General features: G+C 39.1%; 1 protein-coding gene across 3 annotated transcripts in view; it reads right to left on the bottom strand.

Annotated features, from left to right (window-relative positions):
* Nucleotides 1-2,541: 2,541 nt before the first annotated feature.
* Nucleotides 2,542-19,510, bottom strand: part of ubr2 (ubiquitin protein ligase E3 component n-recognin 2) — a 53,667-nt gene continuing 36,698 nt past the window's right edge. For all 3 annotated transcript variants that reach the window (XM_077247056.1, XM_077247057.1, XM_077247058.1), the window contains exons 30-47: nt 18,566-18,771; nt 18,387-18,480; nt 17,758-17,916; nt 15,358-15,449; nt 15,193-15,271; nt 14,929-15,077; nt 14,389-14,444; nt 14,136-14,232; nt 13,979-14,046; nt 12,757-12,892; nt 12,545-12,641; nt 10,600-10,730; nt 10,400-10,508; nt 10,233-10,289; nt 10,069-10,146; nt 9,780-9,950; nt 3,994-4,095; nt 2,542-3,911 (exon numbers count right to left, since the gene is read on the bottom strand). In XM_077247056.1, the coding sequence (XP_077103171.1) occupies nt 3,770-3,911; nt 3,994-4,095; nt 9,780-9,950; nt 10,069-10,146; nt 10,233-10,289; nt 10,400-10,508; nt 10,600-10,730; nt 12,545-12,641; nt 12,757-12,892; nt 13,979-14,046; nt 14,136-14,232; nt 14,389-14,444; nt 14,929-15,077; nt 15,193-15,271; nt 15,358-15,449; nt 17,758-17,916; nt 18,387-18,480; nt 18,566-18,771 (2,023 nt within the window). In that variant the 3' untranslated portion in view covers nt 2,542-3,769. The remainder of the gene's footprint in view (nt 3,912-3,993; nt 4,096-9,779; nt 9,951-10,068; nt 10,147-10,232; nt 10,290-10,399; nt 10,509-10,599; nt 10,731-12,544; nt 12,642-12,756; nt 12,893-13,978; nt 14,047-14,135; nt 14,233-14,388; nt 14,445-14,928; nt 15,078-15,192; nt 15,272-15,357; nt 15,450-17,757; nt 17,917-18,386; nt 18,481-18,565; nt 18,772-19,510) is intronic.

The following is a 19,510-nucleotide window of genomic DNA, read 5'->3' as shown; positions in this document are numbered from 1 at the left end:
AAAACATTGTGAGATAAAAAGTTGCAATTACCTTTTTCATTTTTTATTCAGTGGCAGACACAAGTTACTATAGTTTATTGCCATTATTTAATTATAAAATCAGTTTTTAATATGAGCTCTTAATCATACATTATGACAAATTGTTCTTGTTACCAGTGTCAATATTATAGCAAAAAATATTGGAACTATTTGAATGTTTTATTTAAAGCTCCAGTCCATAACTTTTTTGGGTTAAAAATTATCCAAAATAAATTTGAGCAAGTATATAACCAGCCAGTGTTCAGAACTATCTGCTTGCCTTAGCTCGATTCAAAACTGTAAGCTTGTAATAATGTTTTTATTCCAGTGGTACTGGTGGACTTCCGCGGGAAATTCGAACATGTCTTTGCGTCATTGCGTCACATCCGTACACACAAAGAAGGTGTTTTGGCTAGTAGGCTATATTGTGTGTGAGGTTTGAGCAATATACTAATTGTTTTTGGCCAGTGATAATCTCTTTGTTCTCTGCTAAAGAAAAACCGAAGAACTATAAATATATATAAATATTTTCCAGGACAACAAGAAGATTTTCCGGACATTTTACATTTTCTCTAATTTTCCATGTGTTTTCCATGACTGGAAAGTTTATCAGTGATTTTCCATGTTTTCAAGGTTTTCCAGGACGAGTGGGAACCCTGGATATGTTTCCATTAAAATTCCCCCAGAATATACTTTGCACTCTCTGTGCCAAAAGGCCTATTCACACCAGGGAACTACAACAAAAGTAACTCATTGGTTTCAATAATTGTTTCAAATGGTGCTATCATGTCGAAAAGATCATATTTACAAACGCACAAAGTCATTGAACGCACATGAACACCACAAAGTGATAAATATGAGCCCTTATCTTATCTAGGAGTTGGGGGAGTGTCAGTGAGAAACGTGGTGAAATAGTATTTATATGCATTTAGCAGTCGACATTGTTAGGCTTTTTTTTAATTTACAACAAAATAAGCTAATTCCCTGCACAAAATATTATAGCCTTTAAATATATGTAACAGTAAATTTTATATGGCTTCATAAGTAGGCTAAATAAAACACGTTAAAAAGTAAAACACACCCGATGCACATTCTTGTTTCATGTAATTTTCTTAATTTAAAAACCTTGTGTAGTTAATTAAAGCAACACCAAGGGACTTTTCCTCTGCGGTCGCCCTACAGGTTGGAAGTGGAATTGTCCATTACCGCTGTCGTAAATAATTTAGCCTAGCGCAGCCTACTGTCGCACGCGCATGCTCTCTGTTTATCCAGCACCGGCTTTGGAATCAACAATGGCCACAGACAAGGTAGAGTATGATGCATGATTTTATGAAACACATCTCAGACGAAGAAAAACTATGTATGCCGTAAAGCAGTCGAATTTTGTAGTTCTTTTTGTGCTCCGGTTACTACCCGAAACCCGAAGTTACATAGTGCCAGTAAAAGCGATGCAGACGTGTCATTTAACCTATTCTAAGTCGATGTACCATCAAAAGGGTCTTGGAAATATATTATGAAGGTTGAAAAACTACATAGTGTGTCCTTAAGAGAAGGTTCACCACCATCTTGCTCTGACTGACTTCATAAACACGACTTCTCAACTCGTAAATACGAACTTCTCAGTAGGAGTTGAATGCACCATAATTCTCCGAGTCTACACCACATCTTTAATGATAATGACACAGAGGGACGATATAATTGGAATCACTTTGAGAAAGATTTTTCCAGTTGATGAAGGATAAAAACATTGACAGCAAATCAGAGTTCCCCCGACATTGAAGTCAGTGGTTCTCCATTTTGATGTTTATCCATGAACAAGAAACAAAAATGTTGGGCAGGACTTGAATCAGGACAGATCAACATATAATGACGTGCACAGATAATTCATTTATAATGGCCTGGTTTCACTGACAGGGCTTAGATTAAGCCAGGATTAAGCCTTAGTTAAATGAAGACATTCAAGTAGCTTTTATAAATGTGCCTTAGAAAACATTACTGGTTTACATCTTGAGACAAAACAACAGCATTGATATATTTTCAGATATACCAGTACAAGTTGCTTTCAGTTAAAACTGCTCAAACATGCATTTTAGACTGGGACTAGACTTAAGCCTTGTCTGTGAAACCAGGGGAATAAAAACGGCAATATTCTATGAAAAATATTAGCAGTTACCCTGCCAACCAGCTTAGGTTTATTTTGATTTTAAGTTATTGTTCAAACAATTAGTTTTGTGCATTCCGGTCATCCAAACCTGGACTAATACGACTCTGTAAGTCCAAGCAGTCAGAGCTCCAACTCTGCGTCTAATCTTCTTTCTAGCAGCGTTCCTGGATAAACAAGAGATTTGGACAGAACTAGAGCACAGCTGAGAAGAGCTGTAACCAGTAAAATGGGTCACACACACACAGTCCACGAAGCCTAACACTGGAACATACAGAACAAGAGCTTTACAACACACACATAACTCTTACATTGATGGTGCATCAGCTCATTCATCAATGCATTTTATGGATCACTTCAACACAGAGCTTTTTTTTTTCTTTTTCTTTATTTCATTAAGGTTTTACAATATAGTACAATGTACCCATTTATACAAGAATTCACAATATTAACAAGTCAGTTTGTGATGTAATACACTGCTGCAGCCACTGGAAGTGTCTCAGGAAATATGTTCACCACATTTGAACCAGGTGTTTCATCTGAATTGCACGAGGCATGAAAACTTGTATCTGAAAGAAGCATCGTGTGTTTTAATGTGTGTCTGCATCGCTGACAAATAAAACTTTCGATTCGGACTAAATCCTCAGGCCAAGGCCACTATAAAGAATGAACAGTCTGAAGGAGACCAAAGCTGAAACTGAATTAAGGATATGCAATTCTGCATCCATTACTGCTGAAAAAGAGTGCAGCAGTGTCAAGAAAGAAAATGTCCAAAATCACAACACCACACACGTCAAAATCATGTTTCAGAGTGGAATTGCATGATTCCATAGGTCAAGGTCGAATACAACAAACACCCGCGAGAAACACATAAATAACACGCTTCACGAAAGAAACAGAAACGAACAGTCTTGTAAAAACGGACCACCTTAGAAATCCACCATATTAGAAATATACCAACTAAACACCTGTACGTAAAAAACTCACTCAAGCAAACATACGTAACCCAGACAGACAGAAAGCAGGCATTCAAAGGACATACTCGTGCTCCTGGGTCTTCCTGGCGTTGGCTTGTATTGGATGAACATCGCTGAGCACATTAATTAGGTGGCCTTAACAAATGTATTGCAGCATTTGAGATGACGGGGCAGAGAAGATGCTCTGTCCTACAGGTGGCGCTATCCCTGCATGGGACATTTGTGCTTACTTGAAGGGCAGCACCACCATTCAATTCCTAAGCGATTCGAGAACTGTCTTGCCAAACCTATATATGTAACCAAAATACCTGGAAAATAATTTAATGTTACTTGAAGAAGAAATTAAATAGCATTCCTATGAAGAATATCTTTGTTGCGAAGGAACCCTTATTGTTAAGGTTCAATACCTTGGCTATGTGTCTCTTCAAATATGTATTTATATCATATTTAGAAGAAAAAAGGGAGCGAAAACCACACACCCCCACCCGCCCCCCCCAACAAAAAATGTCATGCATTCATCCTGTCAAAGGGGTGGAGGAAGAGCAAGAGGTCTTGGTGACGCCTTAGCAACCTCTAGCCCTGTGTGTTAAGTGTGAGAACACGTCATGTGACTTCACAGGTGCTGCCAGTCGATGCCCACCAGAGTCTGATTGGCCTCCTGGGCGTGGCCGATCTCCTCTGTGATGCTGTGCTGGCGCCACAGCTTCTGGATCTTTCTGTAGCGCTCTTGGCACAAGTGTAATGGGTTTCCTCGTCTAAGAGAGACAAAACAACACTTGATCTCACACAACTGTTAGAAATAACCAAATGTGTGAAAGATCAGAAGTAGAGGTGTACCTTAGCCCTTGGTCTGTTTCCCCATAGTCGTCCAGGTATGGGGGAGCATAAAAACAGCCCTTAGTTTTGCCAGCCAGGAACAGGACCTGACTTTCCCGCACCCTGACACACAAACATATACAAATTAAACCCTGCTGACAAATACAACGCAAAAAGCCACATTGTTGAGAGCTAAAGTGATCTGATCATGGGCATGAAAGGGAAAAATCCACCCAACTCCTTTTAATAAAATCTCCATAAATCCATAACAGCGTCTCAAAGCGAGCCATTGTGTCTATTGTATTGTCCATTAGGACAAGCCCCGCCCACGACTGCTGACGACTCTGCCCTATTAGCACAGATCCCACCGAGTGACTCGCACGGTCCATGTTTATATCCTCGCTAGAGATATGTCTCTGCTACGTTAACATTACAACTGTTCTGTTGTTGGCAGTAAAAATGAACATAAGATTCTCCATAAACTCCCAGCATCTGGGCCCCTGAGGACGCAATGGATTCATTTTATTTATGAAAGGAATGTGCCAAAGAACACAGGTCAATTTGTATAGTGCAAATCATTTTACGCTGGACTGCTTTGCAACAGGGGTCAGTGCAACGCAGTATTTGCAAAAAAACAATTATTTGGATCAAAGATGGATCAATACAAACTGTTCGTGATCCAACTTCATATCCAGAACACACAAGTATCACACTTTATATTTTATGAATGTTTGCAAATTGCCTTTCTGAAAGTGCTTGTCTCTGACTATTCGCAGACACCAGAGCTAGGTCTTTATTTTTAACCTGAAAACGCTCACCGTCAATAACTTATAAATGCACCCTTTTTATGCACAATTCAGTTTTGTTGTTGTCGGAGTCTCCGAAGCATGAGCTGTAAAGGCTCTGCCCTCTTCTGGAAAGGGGTCGGGGAGCAGCATTAAACAATAGATAACAGCATGTTTTTGCTCCCAACCAAGAAGGGGGATTTATGGTATGCTATAATAAATGATCTGTGGGGTATTTTGATCTGAAACTTCACAAACACATTCTGGAGACACATGAGACTTAAAGTACATCTTGTAAAAAGGGGCAAACTAGGTCCCCTTTAAAAGTCACAAAGTTCTAAAGTTTGTCCCATGTCAAATATAGCTATTGTACCTCCAAAGTCTGTAATGTGGCATATTTGAGTAAAGCAGCTAATAAAAAAAGGTGGACAGGACTTAAGAGCATACAAATTGGGTATTATATTGGAGAAGTCATTAAAGTAATTACATTTTGACCCAGCCCTGACAAATTTGTCACAATGAGACTTAGAATTTTAATTTCTTTAAAATAGAATTCAACGTGCAACCTCAGCGGCCATATATTGTGGCTATTTTACAATGGCTTTGAGCATGGCTTCCATTGTAATAGTCTGTTAAACTAGTTATGTGTCACGCATGTGTCTGTGTGGTCTGTCACCTTAAAGCAGTGGTCTCCAACATGGTGCCCGCGGGCACCTGGTAGCCCGCATGGAGTCTCTGAGTCGCCCGCCGAGCACGTTCTAAAAATAGCCTGAATTGTCTTTCATTTAGTTTTTTTTATTATTATTTATGATGATGGCATAAAATGAGAAAATAACTAATGGTAACCTTTCATATACCATTAAAACATAATAAAATAATTAAAAATATTTAGAATCTGCACGTCGAGCACGTTTAAAAAAAACGTAACGTAACTTCAGTGAGTTGAGGCGGTCGCGGGCAGACGGTAAATAGGCCTAGATAAGATAAATTGAACAATAAAAAAAAATAAAAAAAGATTAATTAGGGCTGACTATGCAGGTCATGCAAAAAAGAAGACTTATTATTTTAACGAGGAGTGGGAGACAGAATTCCTCTTCACTAATGTTAAAGATAAAGCTGTATGCTATGCCTCATCTGTGGAGCACGCATTGCGGTTGCCAATCGCAGGGGTCTCCAACACGTCGCTCGCGAGCTACCAGTAGCTCGTGGCCTGATTGGAGGTAGCTCACCAAGGGGGCATTCACATATCGCATCTTTTGCGCGCTCAAGTTCGTTATTTCAAATGTAGGAAGCTCATAATTGAAGCGACGCACTCATTTTTTCCATGCGCAGCAAGATGAAAAATCCATTAGCTACTAAAACTTCTTTGTCATTGTGGAGAGCGCAGTGCATGGTTGCATAGCAATGACAGACGCCACGGGAAAATCGGACTGAATTTTACTATTAATAATGAAAGATAAGCTAATGTGCATTGTGAACGTTAGTAATTTATCTTTTTTGACTCATTCTTTTTATAAAAATGATTTAAAGGCTGAAATATGCGAGCTTTTTATAAATCTTTTTTTGTCAAAACTTTATTTGAACTTGTAGGCTACATGTTATTAGATAACATGTCGCAAGACACTCCTTTAAAATCTGACCATTATTTTTAATGTTGTTATTTTGTTTATGTAAACAAAAAGTGCAAATGAATTCTAATTATATTTGTTATTTGCTGGTTTTCGACATAAACCTTGGTGAATGGATTTTATTGTGTAGTATTAGTACTTTTTGAACAGGATTCTGTGATAACTGATCATTTTGGTCACTATAATCATGAAATGAAATTTTTAGGCCATTTCATCTCTAGTTAAGATGCACTATAAAATCAACTATAATTATGTGTTTTTATAGTAATATGCAAAGTACAATTTTCTTTAAAAAAATTAATCTCTGATTCTGTTCTTTTCTCTGACATTTAAGGGTGACATATATAGGCCTACAAAAACTCTTTTAGGTCTAAAACAGTATAGATAGTTGTTATTATGAGAGTTATGAGACATTATTTAAGAGATTTAAGTATTGTATTAGCCTACATGAGTAGCTCTCGGCCACTATATTTTTTAAAAAGTAGCTCTCAAATGAAAAAAGGTTGGAGACCCCTGCCTTAAAGGGATAAAAAAGAAAATTACCTCATGATTTACTCACCCTCAAGCCATCCTAGGTGTATATGACATTCTTCTTTCAGACGAACACAATCAGAGTTATATTAAAAAATGTCCTGGCTAATCCAAGCTTTATAATGTCAGTGAATGTGAAGAAAAAAGTGCATCCATCCATCCATCATAAAAGTGCTCCACACGGCTCTGCGGGGGTTAATAAAGGCCTTCTGAAGCGAAGCTATGGGTTTGTGTCAGAAAAAAAGCTCAAGCTCCTCTTCTCATATCGAAATCCTCCGACATTACTCTTTAAAATGTTTTGTTTTAGACTTCTAATTTTTGACTGGTGTTTTGTTTTGCTCTATCCTCTGCACTTCCGTGTTCGTCAATGCGTCAGGTCAGGGGTCATGGCCCTTTCAGACAGGTCGCAGAATGCGCTGCGCTATGAAACCCATTTATTTCAATGGCTTTTGCACGCTGCGGTCAAAGTTCAAAATAATTCAACCTTCGCCGCTGCGCTCTGTGACGATTACCCGCGCGGCCAATAGAAACAGGTCATCAATCAAAAACGATGGACAGCTAGTACTGTGTGTGTCTGAATTTCCTCCTCTTCCTTGCTTCTCTCTTTCTTTTTCTCACTAGCAGGACTAGTGCTATAGCTCACATCTTAGCACGGGACAGATACTTAGTTTGCTTTGGTGCGGACCGAAAGGAGGAACAACAATCAAATAACTAGATGTATAGAACTCCCGCTAAAAATGTTTTGAAAACCCCGCCTACTTTGCTCTGGCCAGCGTAGCGCAAATCGCTTTGTATCTGAAGGGCTACACTGAACCCAGCGCCACGCATTCAGCGTCCTGTCTGAAAGGCGCTTCACTCTTTCGCCAAAAATCCCTTCGTACGGCCTTCTGCTGGAAGCTAGTTATTATAGCTAATAAAGTTTTAAATAAGGATATTTTTCTGACACAAACTCCTCGCTTCACTTCAGAAGGCCTTTATTAACCCTCCGGAGCTGTGTGGAGCACTTTAATAATGGATAGATGCACTTTTATGATGGATGGATGGACTTTTATGATGATGAATGCACTTTTATAATGATGGATGCACTTTTATTATGGATGGATGGATGAACTTTTATAATTGAGGGATGCACTTTTATGATGGATAGATACACTTTTATAATGGATGGGTGGACTTTTATGATGGATGCATTTTTATGATGGATGGATGGACTTTTATGATGGATGGATGCACTTTTATAATGGATGGACTTTTATGATGGATGGACTTTTATGATGGATGGATGGACTTTTATGATGGATTGATGCACTTTTATAATGGATGGATGGACTTTTATAATGGATGGATGGACTTTTGATGATGAATGCACTTTTATAATGGATGGATGCACTTTTATAATGGATGGATGGACTTTTATAATGGATGGATGGACTTTTGATGATGAATGCACTTTTATGATGGATGGATGCACTTTTATAATGGATGGATGCACTTTTATAATGGATGGATGCACTTTTATGATGGATTGATGCACTTTTATAATTGAGGGATGCACTTTTATAATGGATGGATGGACTTTTATAATGGATGGATGGACTTTTGATGATGAATGCACTTTTATAATGGATTGATGCACTTTTATAATGGATGGATGGACTTTTATAATGGATGGATGGACTTTTGATGATGAATGCACTTTTATGATGGATGGATGCACTTTTATAATGGATGGATGCACTTTTATAATGGATGGATGCACTTTTATAATGGATGGATGCACTTTTATGATGGATTGATGCACTTTTATAATTGAGGGATGCACTTTTATGATGGATAGATGCACTTTTATAATGGATGGGTGGACTTTTATGATGGATGCATTTTTATGATGGATGGATGGACTTTTATGATGGATGGATGCACTTTTATAATGGATGGACTTTTATGATGGATGGATGGACTTATATGATGGATGGATGCATTTTTATGATGGATGGATGGACTTTTATGATGGATGGATGCACTTTTATAATGGATGGACTTTTATAATGGATGGATGGACTTTTATAATGGATGGACTTTTATGATGGATGGATGCACTTATATGATGGATGGATGCATTTTTATGATGGATGGATGGACTTTTATGATGGATGGATGCACTTTTATAATGGATGGACTTTTATAATGGATGGATGGACTTTTATAATGGATGGATGGACTTTTGATGATGAATGCACTTTTATAATGGATGGATGCACTTTTATAATGGATGGATGCACTTTTATAATGGATAGATGCATTTTTATAATGGATAGATGCACTTTTATGGACTTCAAAACAGAAATGGCCATTCACTGCTATTAAAAAGCTTAGGAGAGCAAGGACACTTTTTAACATAACTCTGATTGTATTCTTCTCAAAGAAGTATGTCATATGCACCTAGGATGACTTGAGGGTGAGTAAATCAAGGGGTAATTTTAATATTTGGATGAACTATCCCTTTAAAGTCTTATAGTTTGTGATCCTCAATCGTTAAGTGTATGATCCCAGTTTTTCTCTGTACCCAATTACAAAGTCGACAAGTGATGGTGCAGTGTTTTAAAATCTGCTCCTATTTTAAAAGTCCTGTAGTGTATTTCAGCCTTAAGGCAACTCATTCCCTACACTATGCAATTCATGTGACTCCTAGCACTCTGTGCAGTCTCTTCTTACATAATAATAATAAATGCACATTCAGCCATTTAATTTTGCAATATAAACCTCAGGATCCCGAAGCAAAAGGCTTATCAAATAATAATCTTATTTATTAAATAATTGGCCCATTATATTGACAGGTTTTAATCGACATCCTTGCACAAACCTGAGGAAGATGCCGACACCGGCTCCACAGGCGAAAGTGTGTGCGGTGCACGCGCCCACGTCCTCTCCTTCCAGCTCGGTCTGACAGCAGTAACTCTGAGAGCACAGCATGGTCCCACACACCAGACACAGAGTAGGAGCGCGAGACTTATCCCCTCCAGATTTAGGACACCTAGACGCCGCCAGGATCAACAGAAGATCAATTATTTGACTTATGGAATCAGGACTGCATAGAGAACCGTCAGCTCTTAGTTATCGATCGCCTTTGATTTATAAGACACGTGACTCACGTGAAGCTGGAGGCCTGGTTAATCAGAGCACTGTAGTCGCACGGCAGCTCTATGAGATGATTGGACTCTCTGGGAAACCTAGAGCAGGATACGGGAGAATGAAACAGGTGAGCACTTGAATGTCATCTGCAGTGAACTGTTAAGTGTTGAGGTGCAGGACACACCTGATGAGAGCCACGCTGCTTTGAAGACCCTGCAGCACACCTGTGTGAGAGCACCATCTGCAGAGCACAACTAACAGTTATCACACCAGCATTCATTCAAGACACAGCACACATCTGGACAGTATGCCACAGTTTTCAGAGGTATTCATCTAGATATTGACAGTTACCCCTGCAGGAGAGTTTCCATGAGCTCCTGATTGTTGTAGTAGAGCTGTAACAGGTTGGAGGGCAGACACAGGTATCCACACAGAGCCTCCCATTCACCCACACCTAGAGCTGAAAACACAGTCATCATTAGAGATGGCACAAGGGCAGCGAGTAAAAGCAGTATCTGTGTGTAATGCCAAACGCAGTGCGATTCATTTACCATGTATCTCAGGTGGTGCTGGAGCTCCATTAAGATAGTGGAAGAACAGAGCGGTTGCCCTGAGATAAGGCAGGATTCCAGCTTTCACACAGTGCCACAGATGCCAGCCTGAGCTCACCTCACGCAAGCCACTGAAACACACACACACACACACACACACACACACACACACACACACACACACACACACACACACACACACACACACACACACACACACACACACACACACACCTTTTATATTAGGGTCGTGCAAGCTAGTCGGGTGAAAAACTTCATATTTCATTTTGCAATCAACAATCTCGGACAGTGACTACCTACATTTACATGCACCCTCATAAAGCGATTATAATTTGATTTAGGCAATATTGTGATGATACTTTACCTGACGTAAACAATACTTTGATCAAATTCATGCGATTAAGCTCATATTCGTAACAACCATTAGAGTAGTAAAACGTGGCGTATGCTGAATTTAATCGCAATAAACAGACACGTGAACACTTTAACCGCATCTATTCCACTCTGATCAAAGTGTGCACGTGAATTTTTGGGGTGTTGAAGAAATGGAGTTCATGTTGACTGTTGCACAACATGAATATAATGCAGTATATTGATGGTCAAAAAATTTAAATGGAGACATTTTAGGCACGTAACAAAGACAATGACTGAAGAATCCAGACAGGTACCAAAGAACCAGTGAACGAGCTTGGCCAGTAACACACCTACCGTACGTGAGTTCATCATTAGAGGTCTGATACCCGACCCAAGCCCAACAGCTCCCGAAAAACTCACGAGTTTCGGGTCGGGTTCGGGTTAATGTTTAATGAAAAGCCTCAGGTTTGTAACTAAGAAAAATTATATATGCTACACACATAGTTTGCATGCCGTACTGTGATCGTAAATATGAGCACGAAAGAGAGAAAGTACAGTGCGCAGTTTCAGCGCCACCGTCCTCCTCTGATTGCTGTGTTGTGACTGAAATAGTGCTCGCGGGAGTACAAGAGCAACACCATTTTGTAAAATGATATATGACAAAAAATTTTTTTTATTCAAATATCATTTTACAAAACTGTTTTGCACACTATTTCAGTTACAACACCGCGATCAGAGGAGGGTACGCAGAAACTGTAAACTGTCGATGCTGTTCTCTTCATAACTCGTACTGAAAAGGATATACATGTAAATAGTTGTGCAACTGTGCAGACTTTGTTTTGAAGTTTATTGTTTGAGTTCGAGTGGAATTTGTGACCTGTTCAACCACATCAAAGTTTCGCAATCAGGAAGTTTTTTCTTGTGTGCTGAGAGGGCCGCTGTGCCTTGGTGAAACAGTGTTTGTACATGTATATGCATTTAAATATCATTGCAAGCAATCATAAAATACAGCTTATTGAAAAAAAAAAAAAGTATTTATGTGAGAAACGGACCTCGGGTTCGGGCTTAAAATATAACCGTAATGGTTGGGTCGGGTTAAATGATTTCGGGTACGGGCCGGGTTCGGGCTTCAGTTTAAAGCCCATGCAGACCTCTATTCATCATCTGTGCTGTTCAGTGGGGTATGTGAATAATGCTGGTTAAAATTAACCAAAATAATGAAAATCATGTAAATGGAGTGAAAAGGGTTGCTCGTGTTATTTAAACATCTTACTACGATTAAGTCCTTACTCTGACTATTAGAAATTATTATAGTTATTGCTGAAAAATGTTGTCCTGGTGGAAACGGTGATGCATTTTTTTTCAGGATTCTATTATGAATATAAAGTCCTTTTGGAATAATGTCTTTACAGAACTGAACCAAAACTATGACCCCAGAACAGTGATCAAAAACAAACTGAGAATTTTGAACCATATGATTTCCAGAGACCATTTTAGACAGATTTCTTTATGATATAAAACCAAGTCAATCCCCAGATTTAACGGTGTGTGTGTGTGTGTGTGCTTTCACCTGCTCAGGTGTGTCCTGAGAGTGTTGTAGAGCATACACACTCGCTCTTCCTCCTCCCTCTCCGCTCCTCCACTCTCCTGCTCCATCCGCATCTCCTCTGATGGCACACAGGAGTCCGCAAACATGAATATACGTCCCAAAACACTCAGAATCATCTATGCAGTCTCTCTGGTCATGTTGCTGCTTGTGAAGGGGAAAGGTGAGCTTCTCACCTGGTACAGAGGTCAGAAGGATCTGGACTATGTGAGCAACAGTGACTAGGTGCAAGAAGTGCAGTTGTGCAGTGTCCTCGCTCAGCCCTGAGGAATCCAGACAGTGAACCGCTGGATAGGACAGCACCAAGCTTACCTGTCACACACACAAACTGGGGTCAAAGGTCATTCTGAACCAACTGACTGAGTATTAGGGCTGAATGATTAATTGCATTTGCGATAATATCGCGATATGATGAAATGCGATTTTGTAACCGCAAAAGCTGCGATTACACTGGTCACGTGACGCGCGAGAGAAAAGCAGTCTGCAGATCAAGCATCAACTTGGCACGCTACGCATAGGTCTGGCATACAGGAAAGAACAGTTTATTTTTTATGTATGTGATATTGTGTTATTTATTCTCTCTCCAACAATTCTGGATCTGGATCTGAAACAATTGAGTCTGAGCTTAGTTTTTAAACACAGATGCGTGATGACGCTGCGCGAGCTTTAGAAACAACTGTATTCTGATTGCTTTATTACAGCTTATCGTATGGGGGGAAATCACTCCAGCTCTTGAATGGAAAACGTTCAGAGAGGCTACTTTTAAATACTGAAAGCACTCTTTGTTTATTGCTTGTAATGTTTTTTTTTTTTTTCTCTATTTACTAGATTTTATATTTTGAAGCTATATTAGTTTATAGCCCATTTAAAATTCTTAACATGTAATTGGTTTAATTAAATGTGTTTATATATATATATATATATATATATATTACATATATATAAAGTATGTATTTACACATGTAATTAAATACATACTTTAAGTGTTATTAAGATTAATTAATAAGAAAAACATTAGATAGGATCATGAGCTGCCTGAAGATTCCCATCCCTACTGTACAATGATTTATTGCTTGACTTTGCGACTAATACAGAAGGTAAAGAACTTAAAAGTAATCGCATATTAAATCGCAATATTGGTTAAAAAACTCGCAATTACATTATTTTCCATAATCGTTCAGCCCTACTGAGTATGAGTAGGAACCTTTACACAGACCGTTTTTGCTGTAAAAAACAGTATTTTTATTGTTTAGAGGTGTGGACAGGATATGTGGTAAAATGCTACAGATTCACCAATTTGAGTTATTAAATTAGTAGAGATTGTATAAGGTTAGGGCACTGTGCAGTCTGACGCTTATGTGAATAGCAGATTCTGGGCAAAACTGGTCGTTTACCTACCAGCAAGTGGAACATGTCTATATCCAGAATGCATGGCGTATTCTCCACCCGAGGATCAGGAACAAGGGCTGAAGAAGCACAGATGTTCAAAAGAATGCAGTGAGGGGTTGTCACTCACTACTCGTTGTGGTTAGAGACTGTAACACTAATTCGTTACCTGCTAAGAGCCTGATAAAGTGATTCTGTACAGTGCTATGAGAGGAGGCTGTCCAGCAGGCGGAGCCAAACCGGGTCAGAGAAGTCAAACAGTCGTCCTGCATGCACAAAACATTTGGGTTATCAAAGAAATCAAAGTCAGGAGTAAAGAAGTCAAGATTAAAGAGCCCACTTGGATAGGCTAAACTATTAACTGATATTTATTACATGTTCAAATAACAAGCTTGAATAATTATTCAAATGTGTTTGATCACCTGTCTGCATGGTAAACTTCCAAACAAAGGCTTTTCTTCATCAACCAGCAATCTCTCTGTGTGGGAATGAAATGACAATCTGATTTTACTTTTAGCCCTCATAATTACATTAAAAAATTACAGGTGGAATTTAATCAGCAACTTATTAATGAGTGAGGGTATACATATTTCTCAGTTTTGGATGCTACGATGTCATTGCTACTTTTACACTTTTTATTGATAAAAAAAATTTTTATTTTACAAAATTTAGTCTCAGAAGTATGAAATATGGGAAACTTTAGCCTAATGCCTTGCCTAGTATTTTACCATAGTACTCTTAGATGTTTTAACTCTATAACCCGTAGAAAAAAGTCTGCATAGCATCATGTGTGAAGCCTTAGTTGATACCCAGTTTTTATTTTGTTTTGAATTTTGATTATGGATAATCTTTAAATAATAAAAATATAGAAAAAATGATGTGTAACTAAAAGATGGTTCACTTGCAAAGTACTGAAACAATGCATTAAAAAAAATTAAATAAAAATATATAGACTGACTGACCTATGGACTGAATGGTGTAGGCACAGCTGCCCCAGCACATGATTGGCACGCGGGGGTCCTGCTCATTTGGGTGCACTTTAAGACCCACTTTATATGTGGCTGTCCCAAACGTGGTCAACATCTCCTTTATGGTGCTTGAGTATGGGTTGCTGACAAATAGAAACATGCTTTATTATTGTTGTGTCTTTTGTTTGACTTAACAAGTAAAACCTTTTTGCTTGTATGAATGAACTATGGGTGACTGGTAGTGAAATGTGGTTTTACTTTGGAGTGTGGTCCAGTTTGAAGCCATCAGGTGGAGGATAGCTAATAACACCATCTGTATCATCAACACCTTCAGCGCCTGCAGACACACATTGATCATTTGGTTGCCTGTTAAGTCACTGACTCGATGAACAGCGGGCCGTTTTGAGGATTGGTGTTACTCACTGTTGGCCTTGCTCTTCCTGTGAGCAGAGATCAGGGCTTTCATCTGCTGAGAGGTGATGTTCAGCCACTGGCTCAGATCAGGTTGGTCAGAGCTGAAACAAACACAAGCACTCAATCAAACCCATCTGATGCCTTATATTTTGATAGAAAAGGGCAGAAATCATGCAATAAAATGTAGTCATGTTAGAAAAATGTTGGCGAAATTTTGCAGGAAAAAAAATGTTTATATATATATATATATTATTATATATATATATATTATTATATATTATATTCCTTGTTTATATTAGTTCAAATTTTTAATGTAAACGATAGTAGTTACCTCGACAAACTATACATCATTAAAAAGATCTAAGACTCAAGCTTCAGTTTTTGACATCGGTTTTATTATGAAAATCTTATAGTGGCAGTTAGGTCTTAATTTCTATCAGGAGTTATGAAAAAGAAAACAAGAGTAACCTTTAAAGGGTTAGCTCACATGAGCAGCGTCGGCCAATAATGAGCCGGCGTTCTGACGTCGAACCTGGAAGTGCTGCACTGTTTACTACGTGAACCGCTTAGGAGAATTACGTTGAAAAGATATTTTTGCGTTTGTGTTTTTGTACTTTTTTAATTACTTTGCATAATTTTTATGATTTTTTCTAATAAGTTTTATGACTTTTAGAAAACTATATAATGGACAGAACATGCACTTTTGAACAAGAGAACTCTAAGTTGTAATAATGTGTACTATTACACATGTAAGATGTTGCATTCCATTGGTCTTATTATACGAATTATATGAATTGGGATGCAGGGTGCGTCTCATTACCATGACATTTTTAAATCAATCAGTAGGACACCTGCACTTGCTTCCTTTTACAAAGAAGCGCAATTCACGGTTCAATGTTGGACGGCGCAAACCTCATCATCCTTCACCTGGAGCTGATTTCGGTAGGCTACTTGGTTTTCAAGGCAGTCAATTTTGAAAACCAAGCCCCGCACAGATAAACCTAAGTTGTGGTGGATTGGGAGAAGTAATTTAACTGAGGATATTCAGATATCACACTCAGCCAAAATGAAGGCAGAGAGCAAGAGTCAAATCAGCTCTCCCAGTTTCAGTTCCAGAGAAAGAACAAGTAGAGATTCACAAGCGCGCACATAATATCTGAGTGAGACCATGAGACCACTGTATATTTGCGAGCGCGCATCCAGTTTTGTGTGCAAGTAAAATAAATCCACCTGTGGGTGGAGAAACTCATACATGGATGCTCTATTGCGTTACAATAATGCGCTTTCGATATTTGTCATTAAAATAATGCCATAGAACTGGTCTACTCAAATGAACTTAAAAAAAAAAAAAGAGAAGTCAATCGTGTCGAAAGCTGCAATCATTTTTTATTATTATTATAGGTTATAACGAATGGAGAATGTTTTTCCGCTGTTTTTCGAACCCCCGAGCACCCACGGGATCGCAACTGCATCTGAACAAATGAGCTGAAATCCTCACTGAAGTAACGGCCGAATTCAGTCCTTCAACATGTTGAGCGACTGTGTTGATAAAAGGAGAGATATTTATCCCTGTCTCTTACACATAACAGCGAAGTTGGGTAACATGCAATATTTTTATTAATCAGCCGATCACACCAAAGATCCAATTAGCCAACAGATGCACTGAGATGTCTGACAGAGGCAAGGAGTCCTTTGCATCGATGTGTTCAACAAATTGAACCTGTCGAATATGTCTACAAGGCAAGACAACTGTGCTAACCACAGGGAGTCGTCCAGGTACCACGCAAGGTCAAACTTTGCATCAGCTCGAAATGCTCGACCTCTGGAGAGCCAGTGGGATTTTTTATGCAGAACGCATTTTTTTAAAATCATTTATGTAGTAAAATACACAGAGTACCCAAATGATGCCCTGCTTGTGTTTTTTTTCTTAAAAACAATTTGCACCCCCCTTGAGAACCACTGATTTAGTAAATGCTTTTATCTAAAATGACAAAGTAAGGTAAGGCCTTGCTCAAGGGAGCACTGGTTTTGAAGGCACCACCTCTATTGATAAATATAAAGGATGCACATTCATAATGTGCACTGTGTATTATAAAGTGCACTGGGTGCTTAGCATGTGGCGGTGTGAATTAAAATCAGTGCTGAGCTCATATGAGAGAGGCTTTTAGTCTCTTTATCATACAAAAGGATCAAAGGGATTGCCACATTTTCTACAGATGAGAGTATTACACAAACATGGTCCATAATCAGCCAATCTGCTCCTTTCATTTACTCATTCCCCTGTATGTGGCGTTAATCTGAGAGGTCATACTAGTTTATCAATTACGTGCACTCTGAGAGCTTTGTAAATTACAGTATTCATAAGTATTATACCGAATCAAAGATTGATCAGTGTGTTTGTTGCAGTACCTGCAGCTGGTCTTAGTAAGAGGCAGCAGTGGAATGACTGTGTTACTCAGACATTCGCAGAGTGGACACAAGAACTCTCCGTTCTCCACATCGTAACTCGTGTGCACACGTAGCCTCTGCTGCCTGCGCTGCTCTTTAGCCTGCACCGCTTCAAAATACCTGCAGGGGGAGACATTACACCGTTACAATGCAAAGGAATGATCCAATCATAAATGATGATAGTGACAAAAACACACACTTAAACTGACATTGTGGTTATTTTGTTTGGGGAGTGCATATGAATAGAAAATAAAAATATTTGTAAAAATCAGGAGGAAAAAAAAAGACTGTAGAGCTGAACAATTTTGAGAAAAAACTAAAAAATTTGGGTATTCACACTTAGGGGTACTCTTCAAAAGAACCAACTTAACCAAATAAAGTGAAAAGAGTAAAACAAACAGTGCTAGATGATCTAAAAAATCATAAAAAAGGGTGGAAACAATGTAATAATGACTAGAAAAAATACTCCTGGAAATGAGGCTGCTGAAAAAGAGGGCGTTTACGGTTACATTCTTTTGTCCCTATGATAGGAAGAGCACATTTTTTGGCATATGGAAGCATGCATACTTATTGTTCATGATGATTCTTACCGCTGCCAGCAGTGAGAGTGCATGATGTGTCCGCAGCTGCCGGTGTGTGTCCCGAACGACAGGTCAGGGTGCATGAACAGAGGGTCATACTTATCTATAGCACAAAAAACAATGGCATTCATCAACCCGAACATGTAGTACATAGTACAATGATTATGAACCAAAAACACAAGACATGCCTGGGTTGTGTGGAGGTCTCTTGCGGTTTTTGGACATGACGGTGGAGCGCTGGACAAAAGCAGCGAGCACCATTGCTTTGCCGTCAGCCCTGATTTCTTGCTCTTCCTGACACAAGATACACGTCACCACCTGCCTCCTCTCACTGCCACCCGCACGCCACCGCCGTGGGCCCACACACACCAGCACGCTATCACACGAGCTGGGGCTATGGAGCAAAGAGAGAGAAATTACAGGACGGCATCTGGAAACTAATATTTTATCCATGAGATTATGCAGTATGATGATGTGTTTGGATTATAAACGTTTCTTCCTTTGGTTTGCTTTTAGACCAGTATGTGGCGCTGTAATTCTGCCTCAGAGATACACTAAACAAGGAGAAGATAATTGGAAGCGTTTAATATTTGCTTTTAGGCCACATCCACACGAAGCCAGAGCTTTCCCTATCCAATCTTTTTTTCCCCTCGTACTACATTTTGTTTCGTAAACATGGCGTCGTCTGAAGAAATATATGCGTACACACGAAACCACTGAACCCGACTGAAAACGATGTGGTATACATGCCAGACCAGTATGTGGCGCTGTAATTCTGCCTCAGAGATACACTAAACAAGAAGAAGAAGATTTGAAGCGTGCGCGTAACCTTACGCGCTCTATACGAACCCAACACGACAGCGAGGTGAAGAGGAAGATTGCTCACCGTAGTAGCATAGGAGCAGAAGATTTTGCTTTAGTAAAGCTAATAGACTCAGTAGCTTCTGCAGCGCGATCACAAGCATACAGTCCGCCATTGTTGTTGCTGTTACGTGTGACGTACGGTGTGTGATTAATGCTGACACGAGGTGTGATGACATCATTGTTTCACAAAATGTATGGATTGGCCGTACACATGAAAACGCAAGGGTGTCGGTTTCATATTTATCCACTCTGGGACCCGGTTTAAAAAA

The sequence above is a fragment of the Siphateles boraxobius genome, unplaced genomic scaffold, assembly GCF_051911475.1.
Source record: "Siphateles boraxobius isolate OS27281-9 unplaced genomic scaffold, OSU_SipBor_1 104, whole genome shotgun sequence".
Lineage (NCBI taxonomy): Eukaryota > Metazoa > Chordata > Actinopteri > Cypriniformes > Leuciscidae > Siphateles > Siphateles boraxobius.
This window is presented reverse-complemented; position numbering and strand designations above follow the sequence as displayed.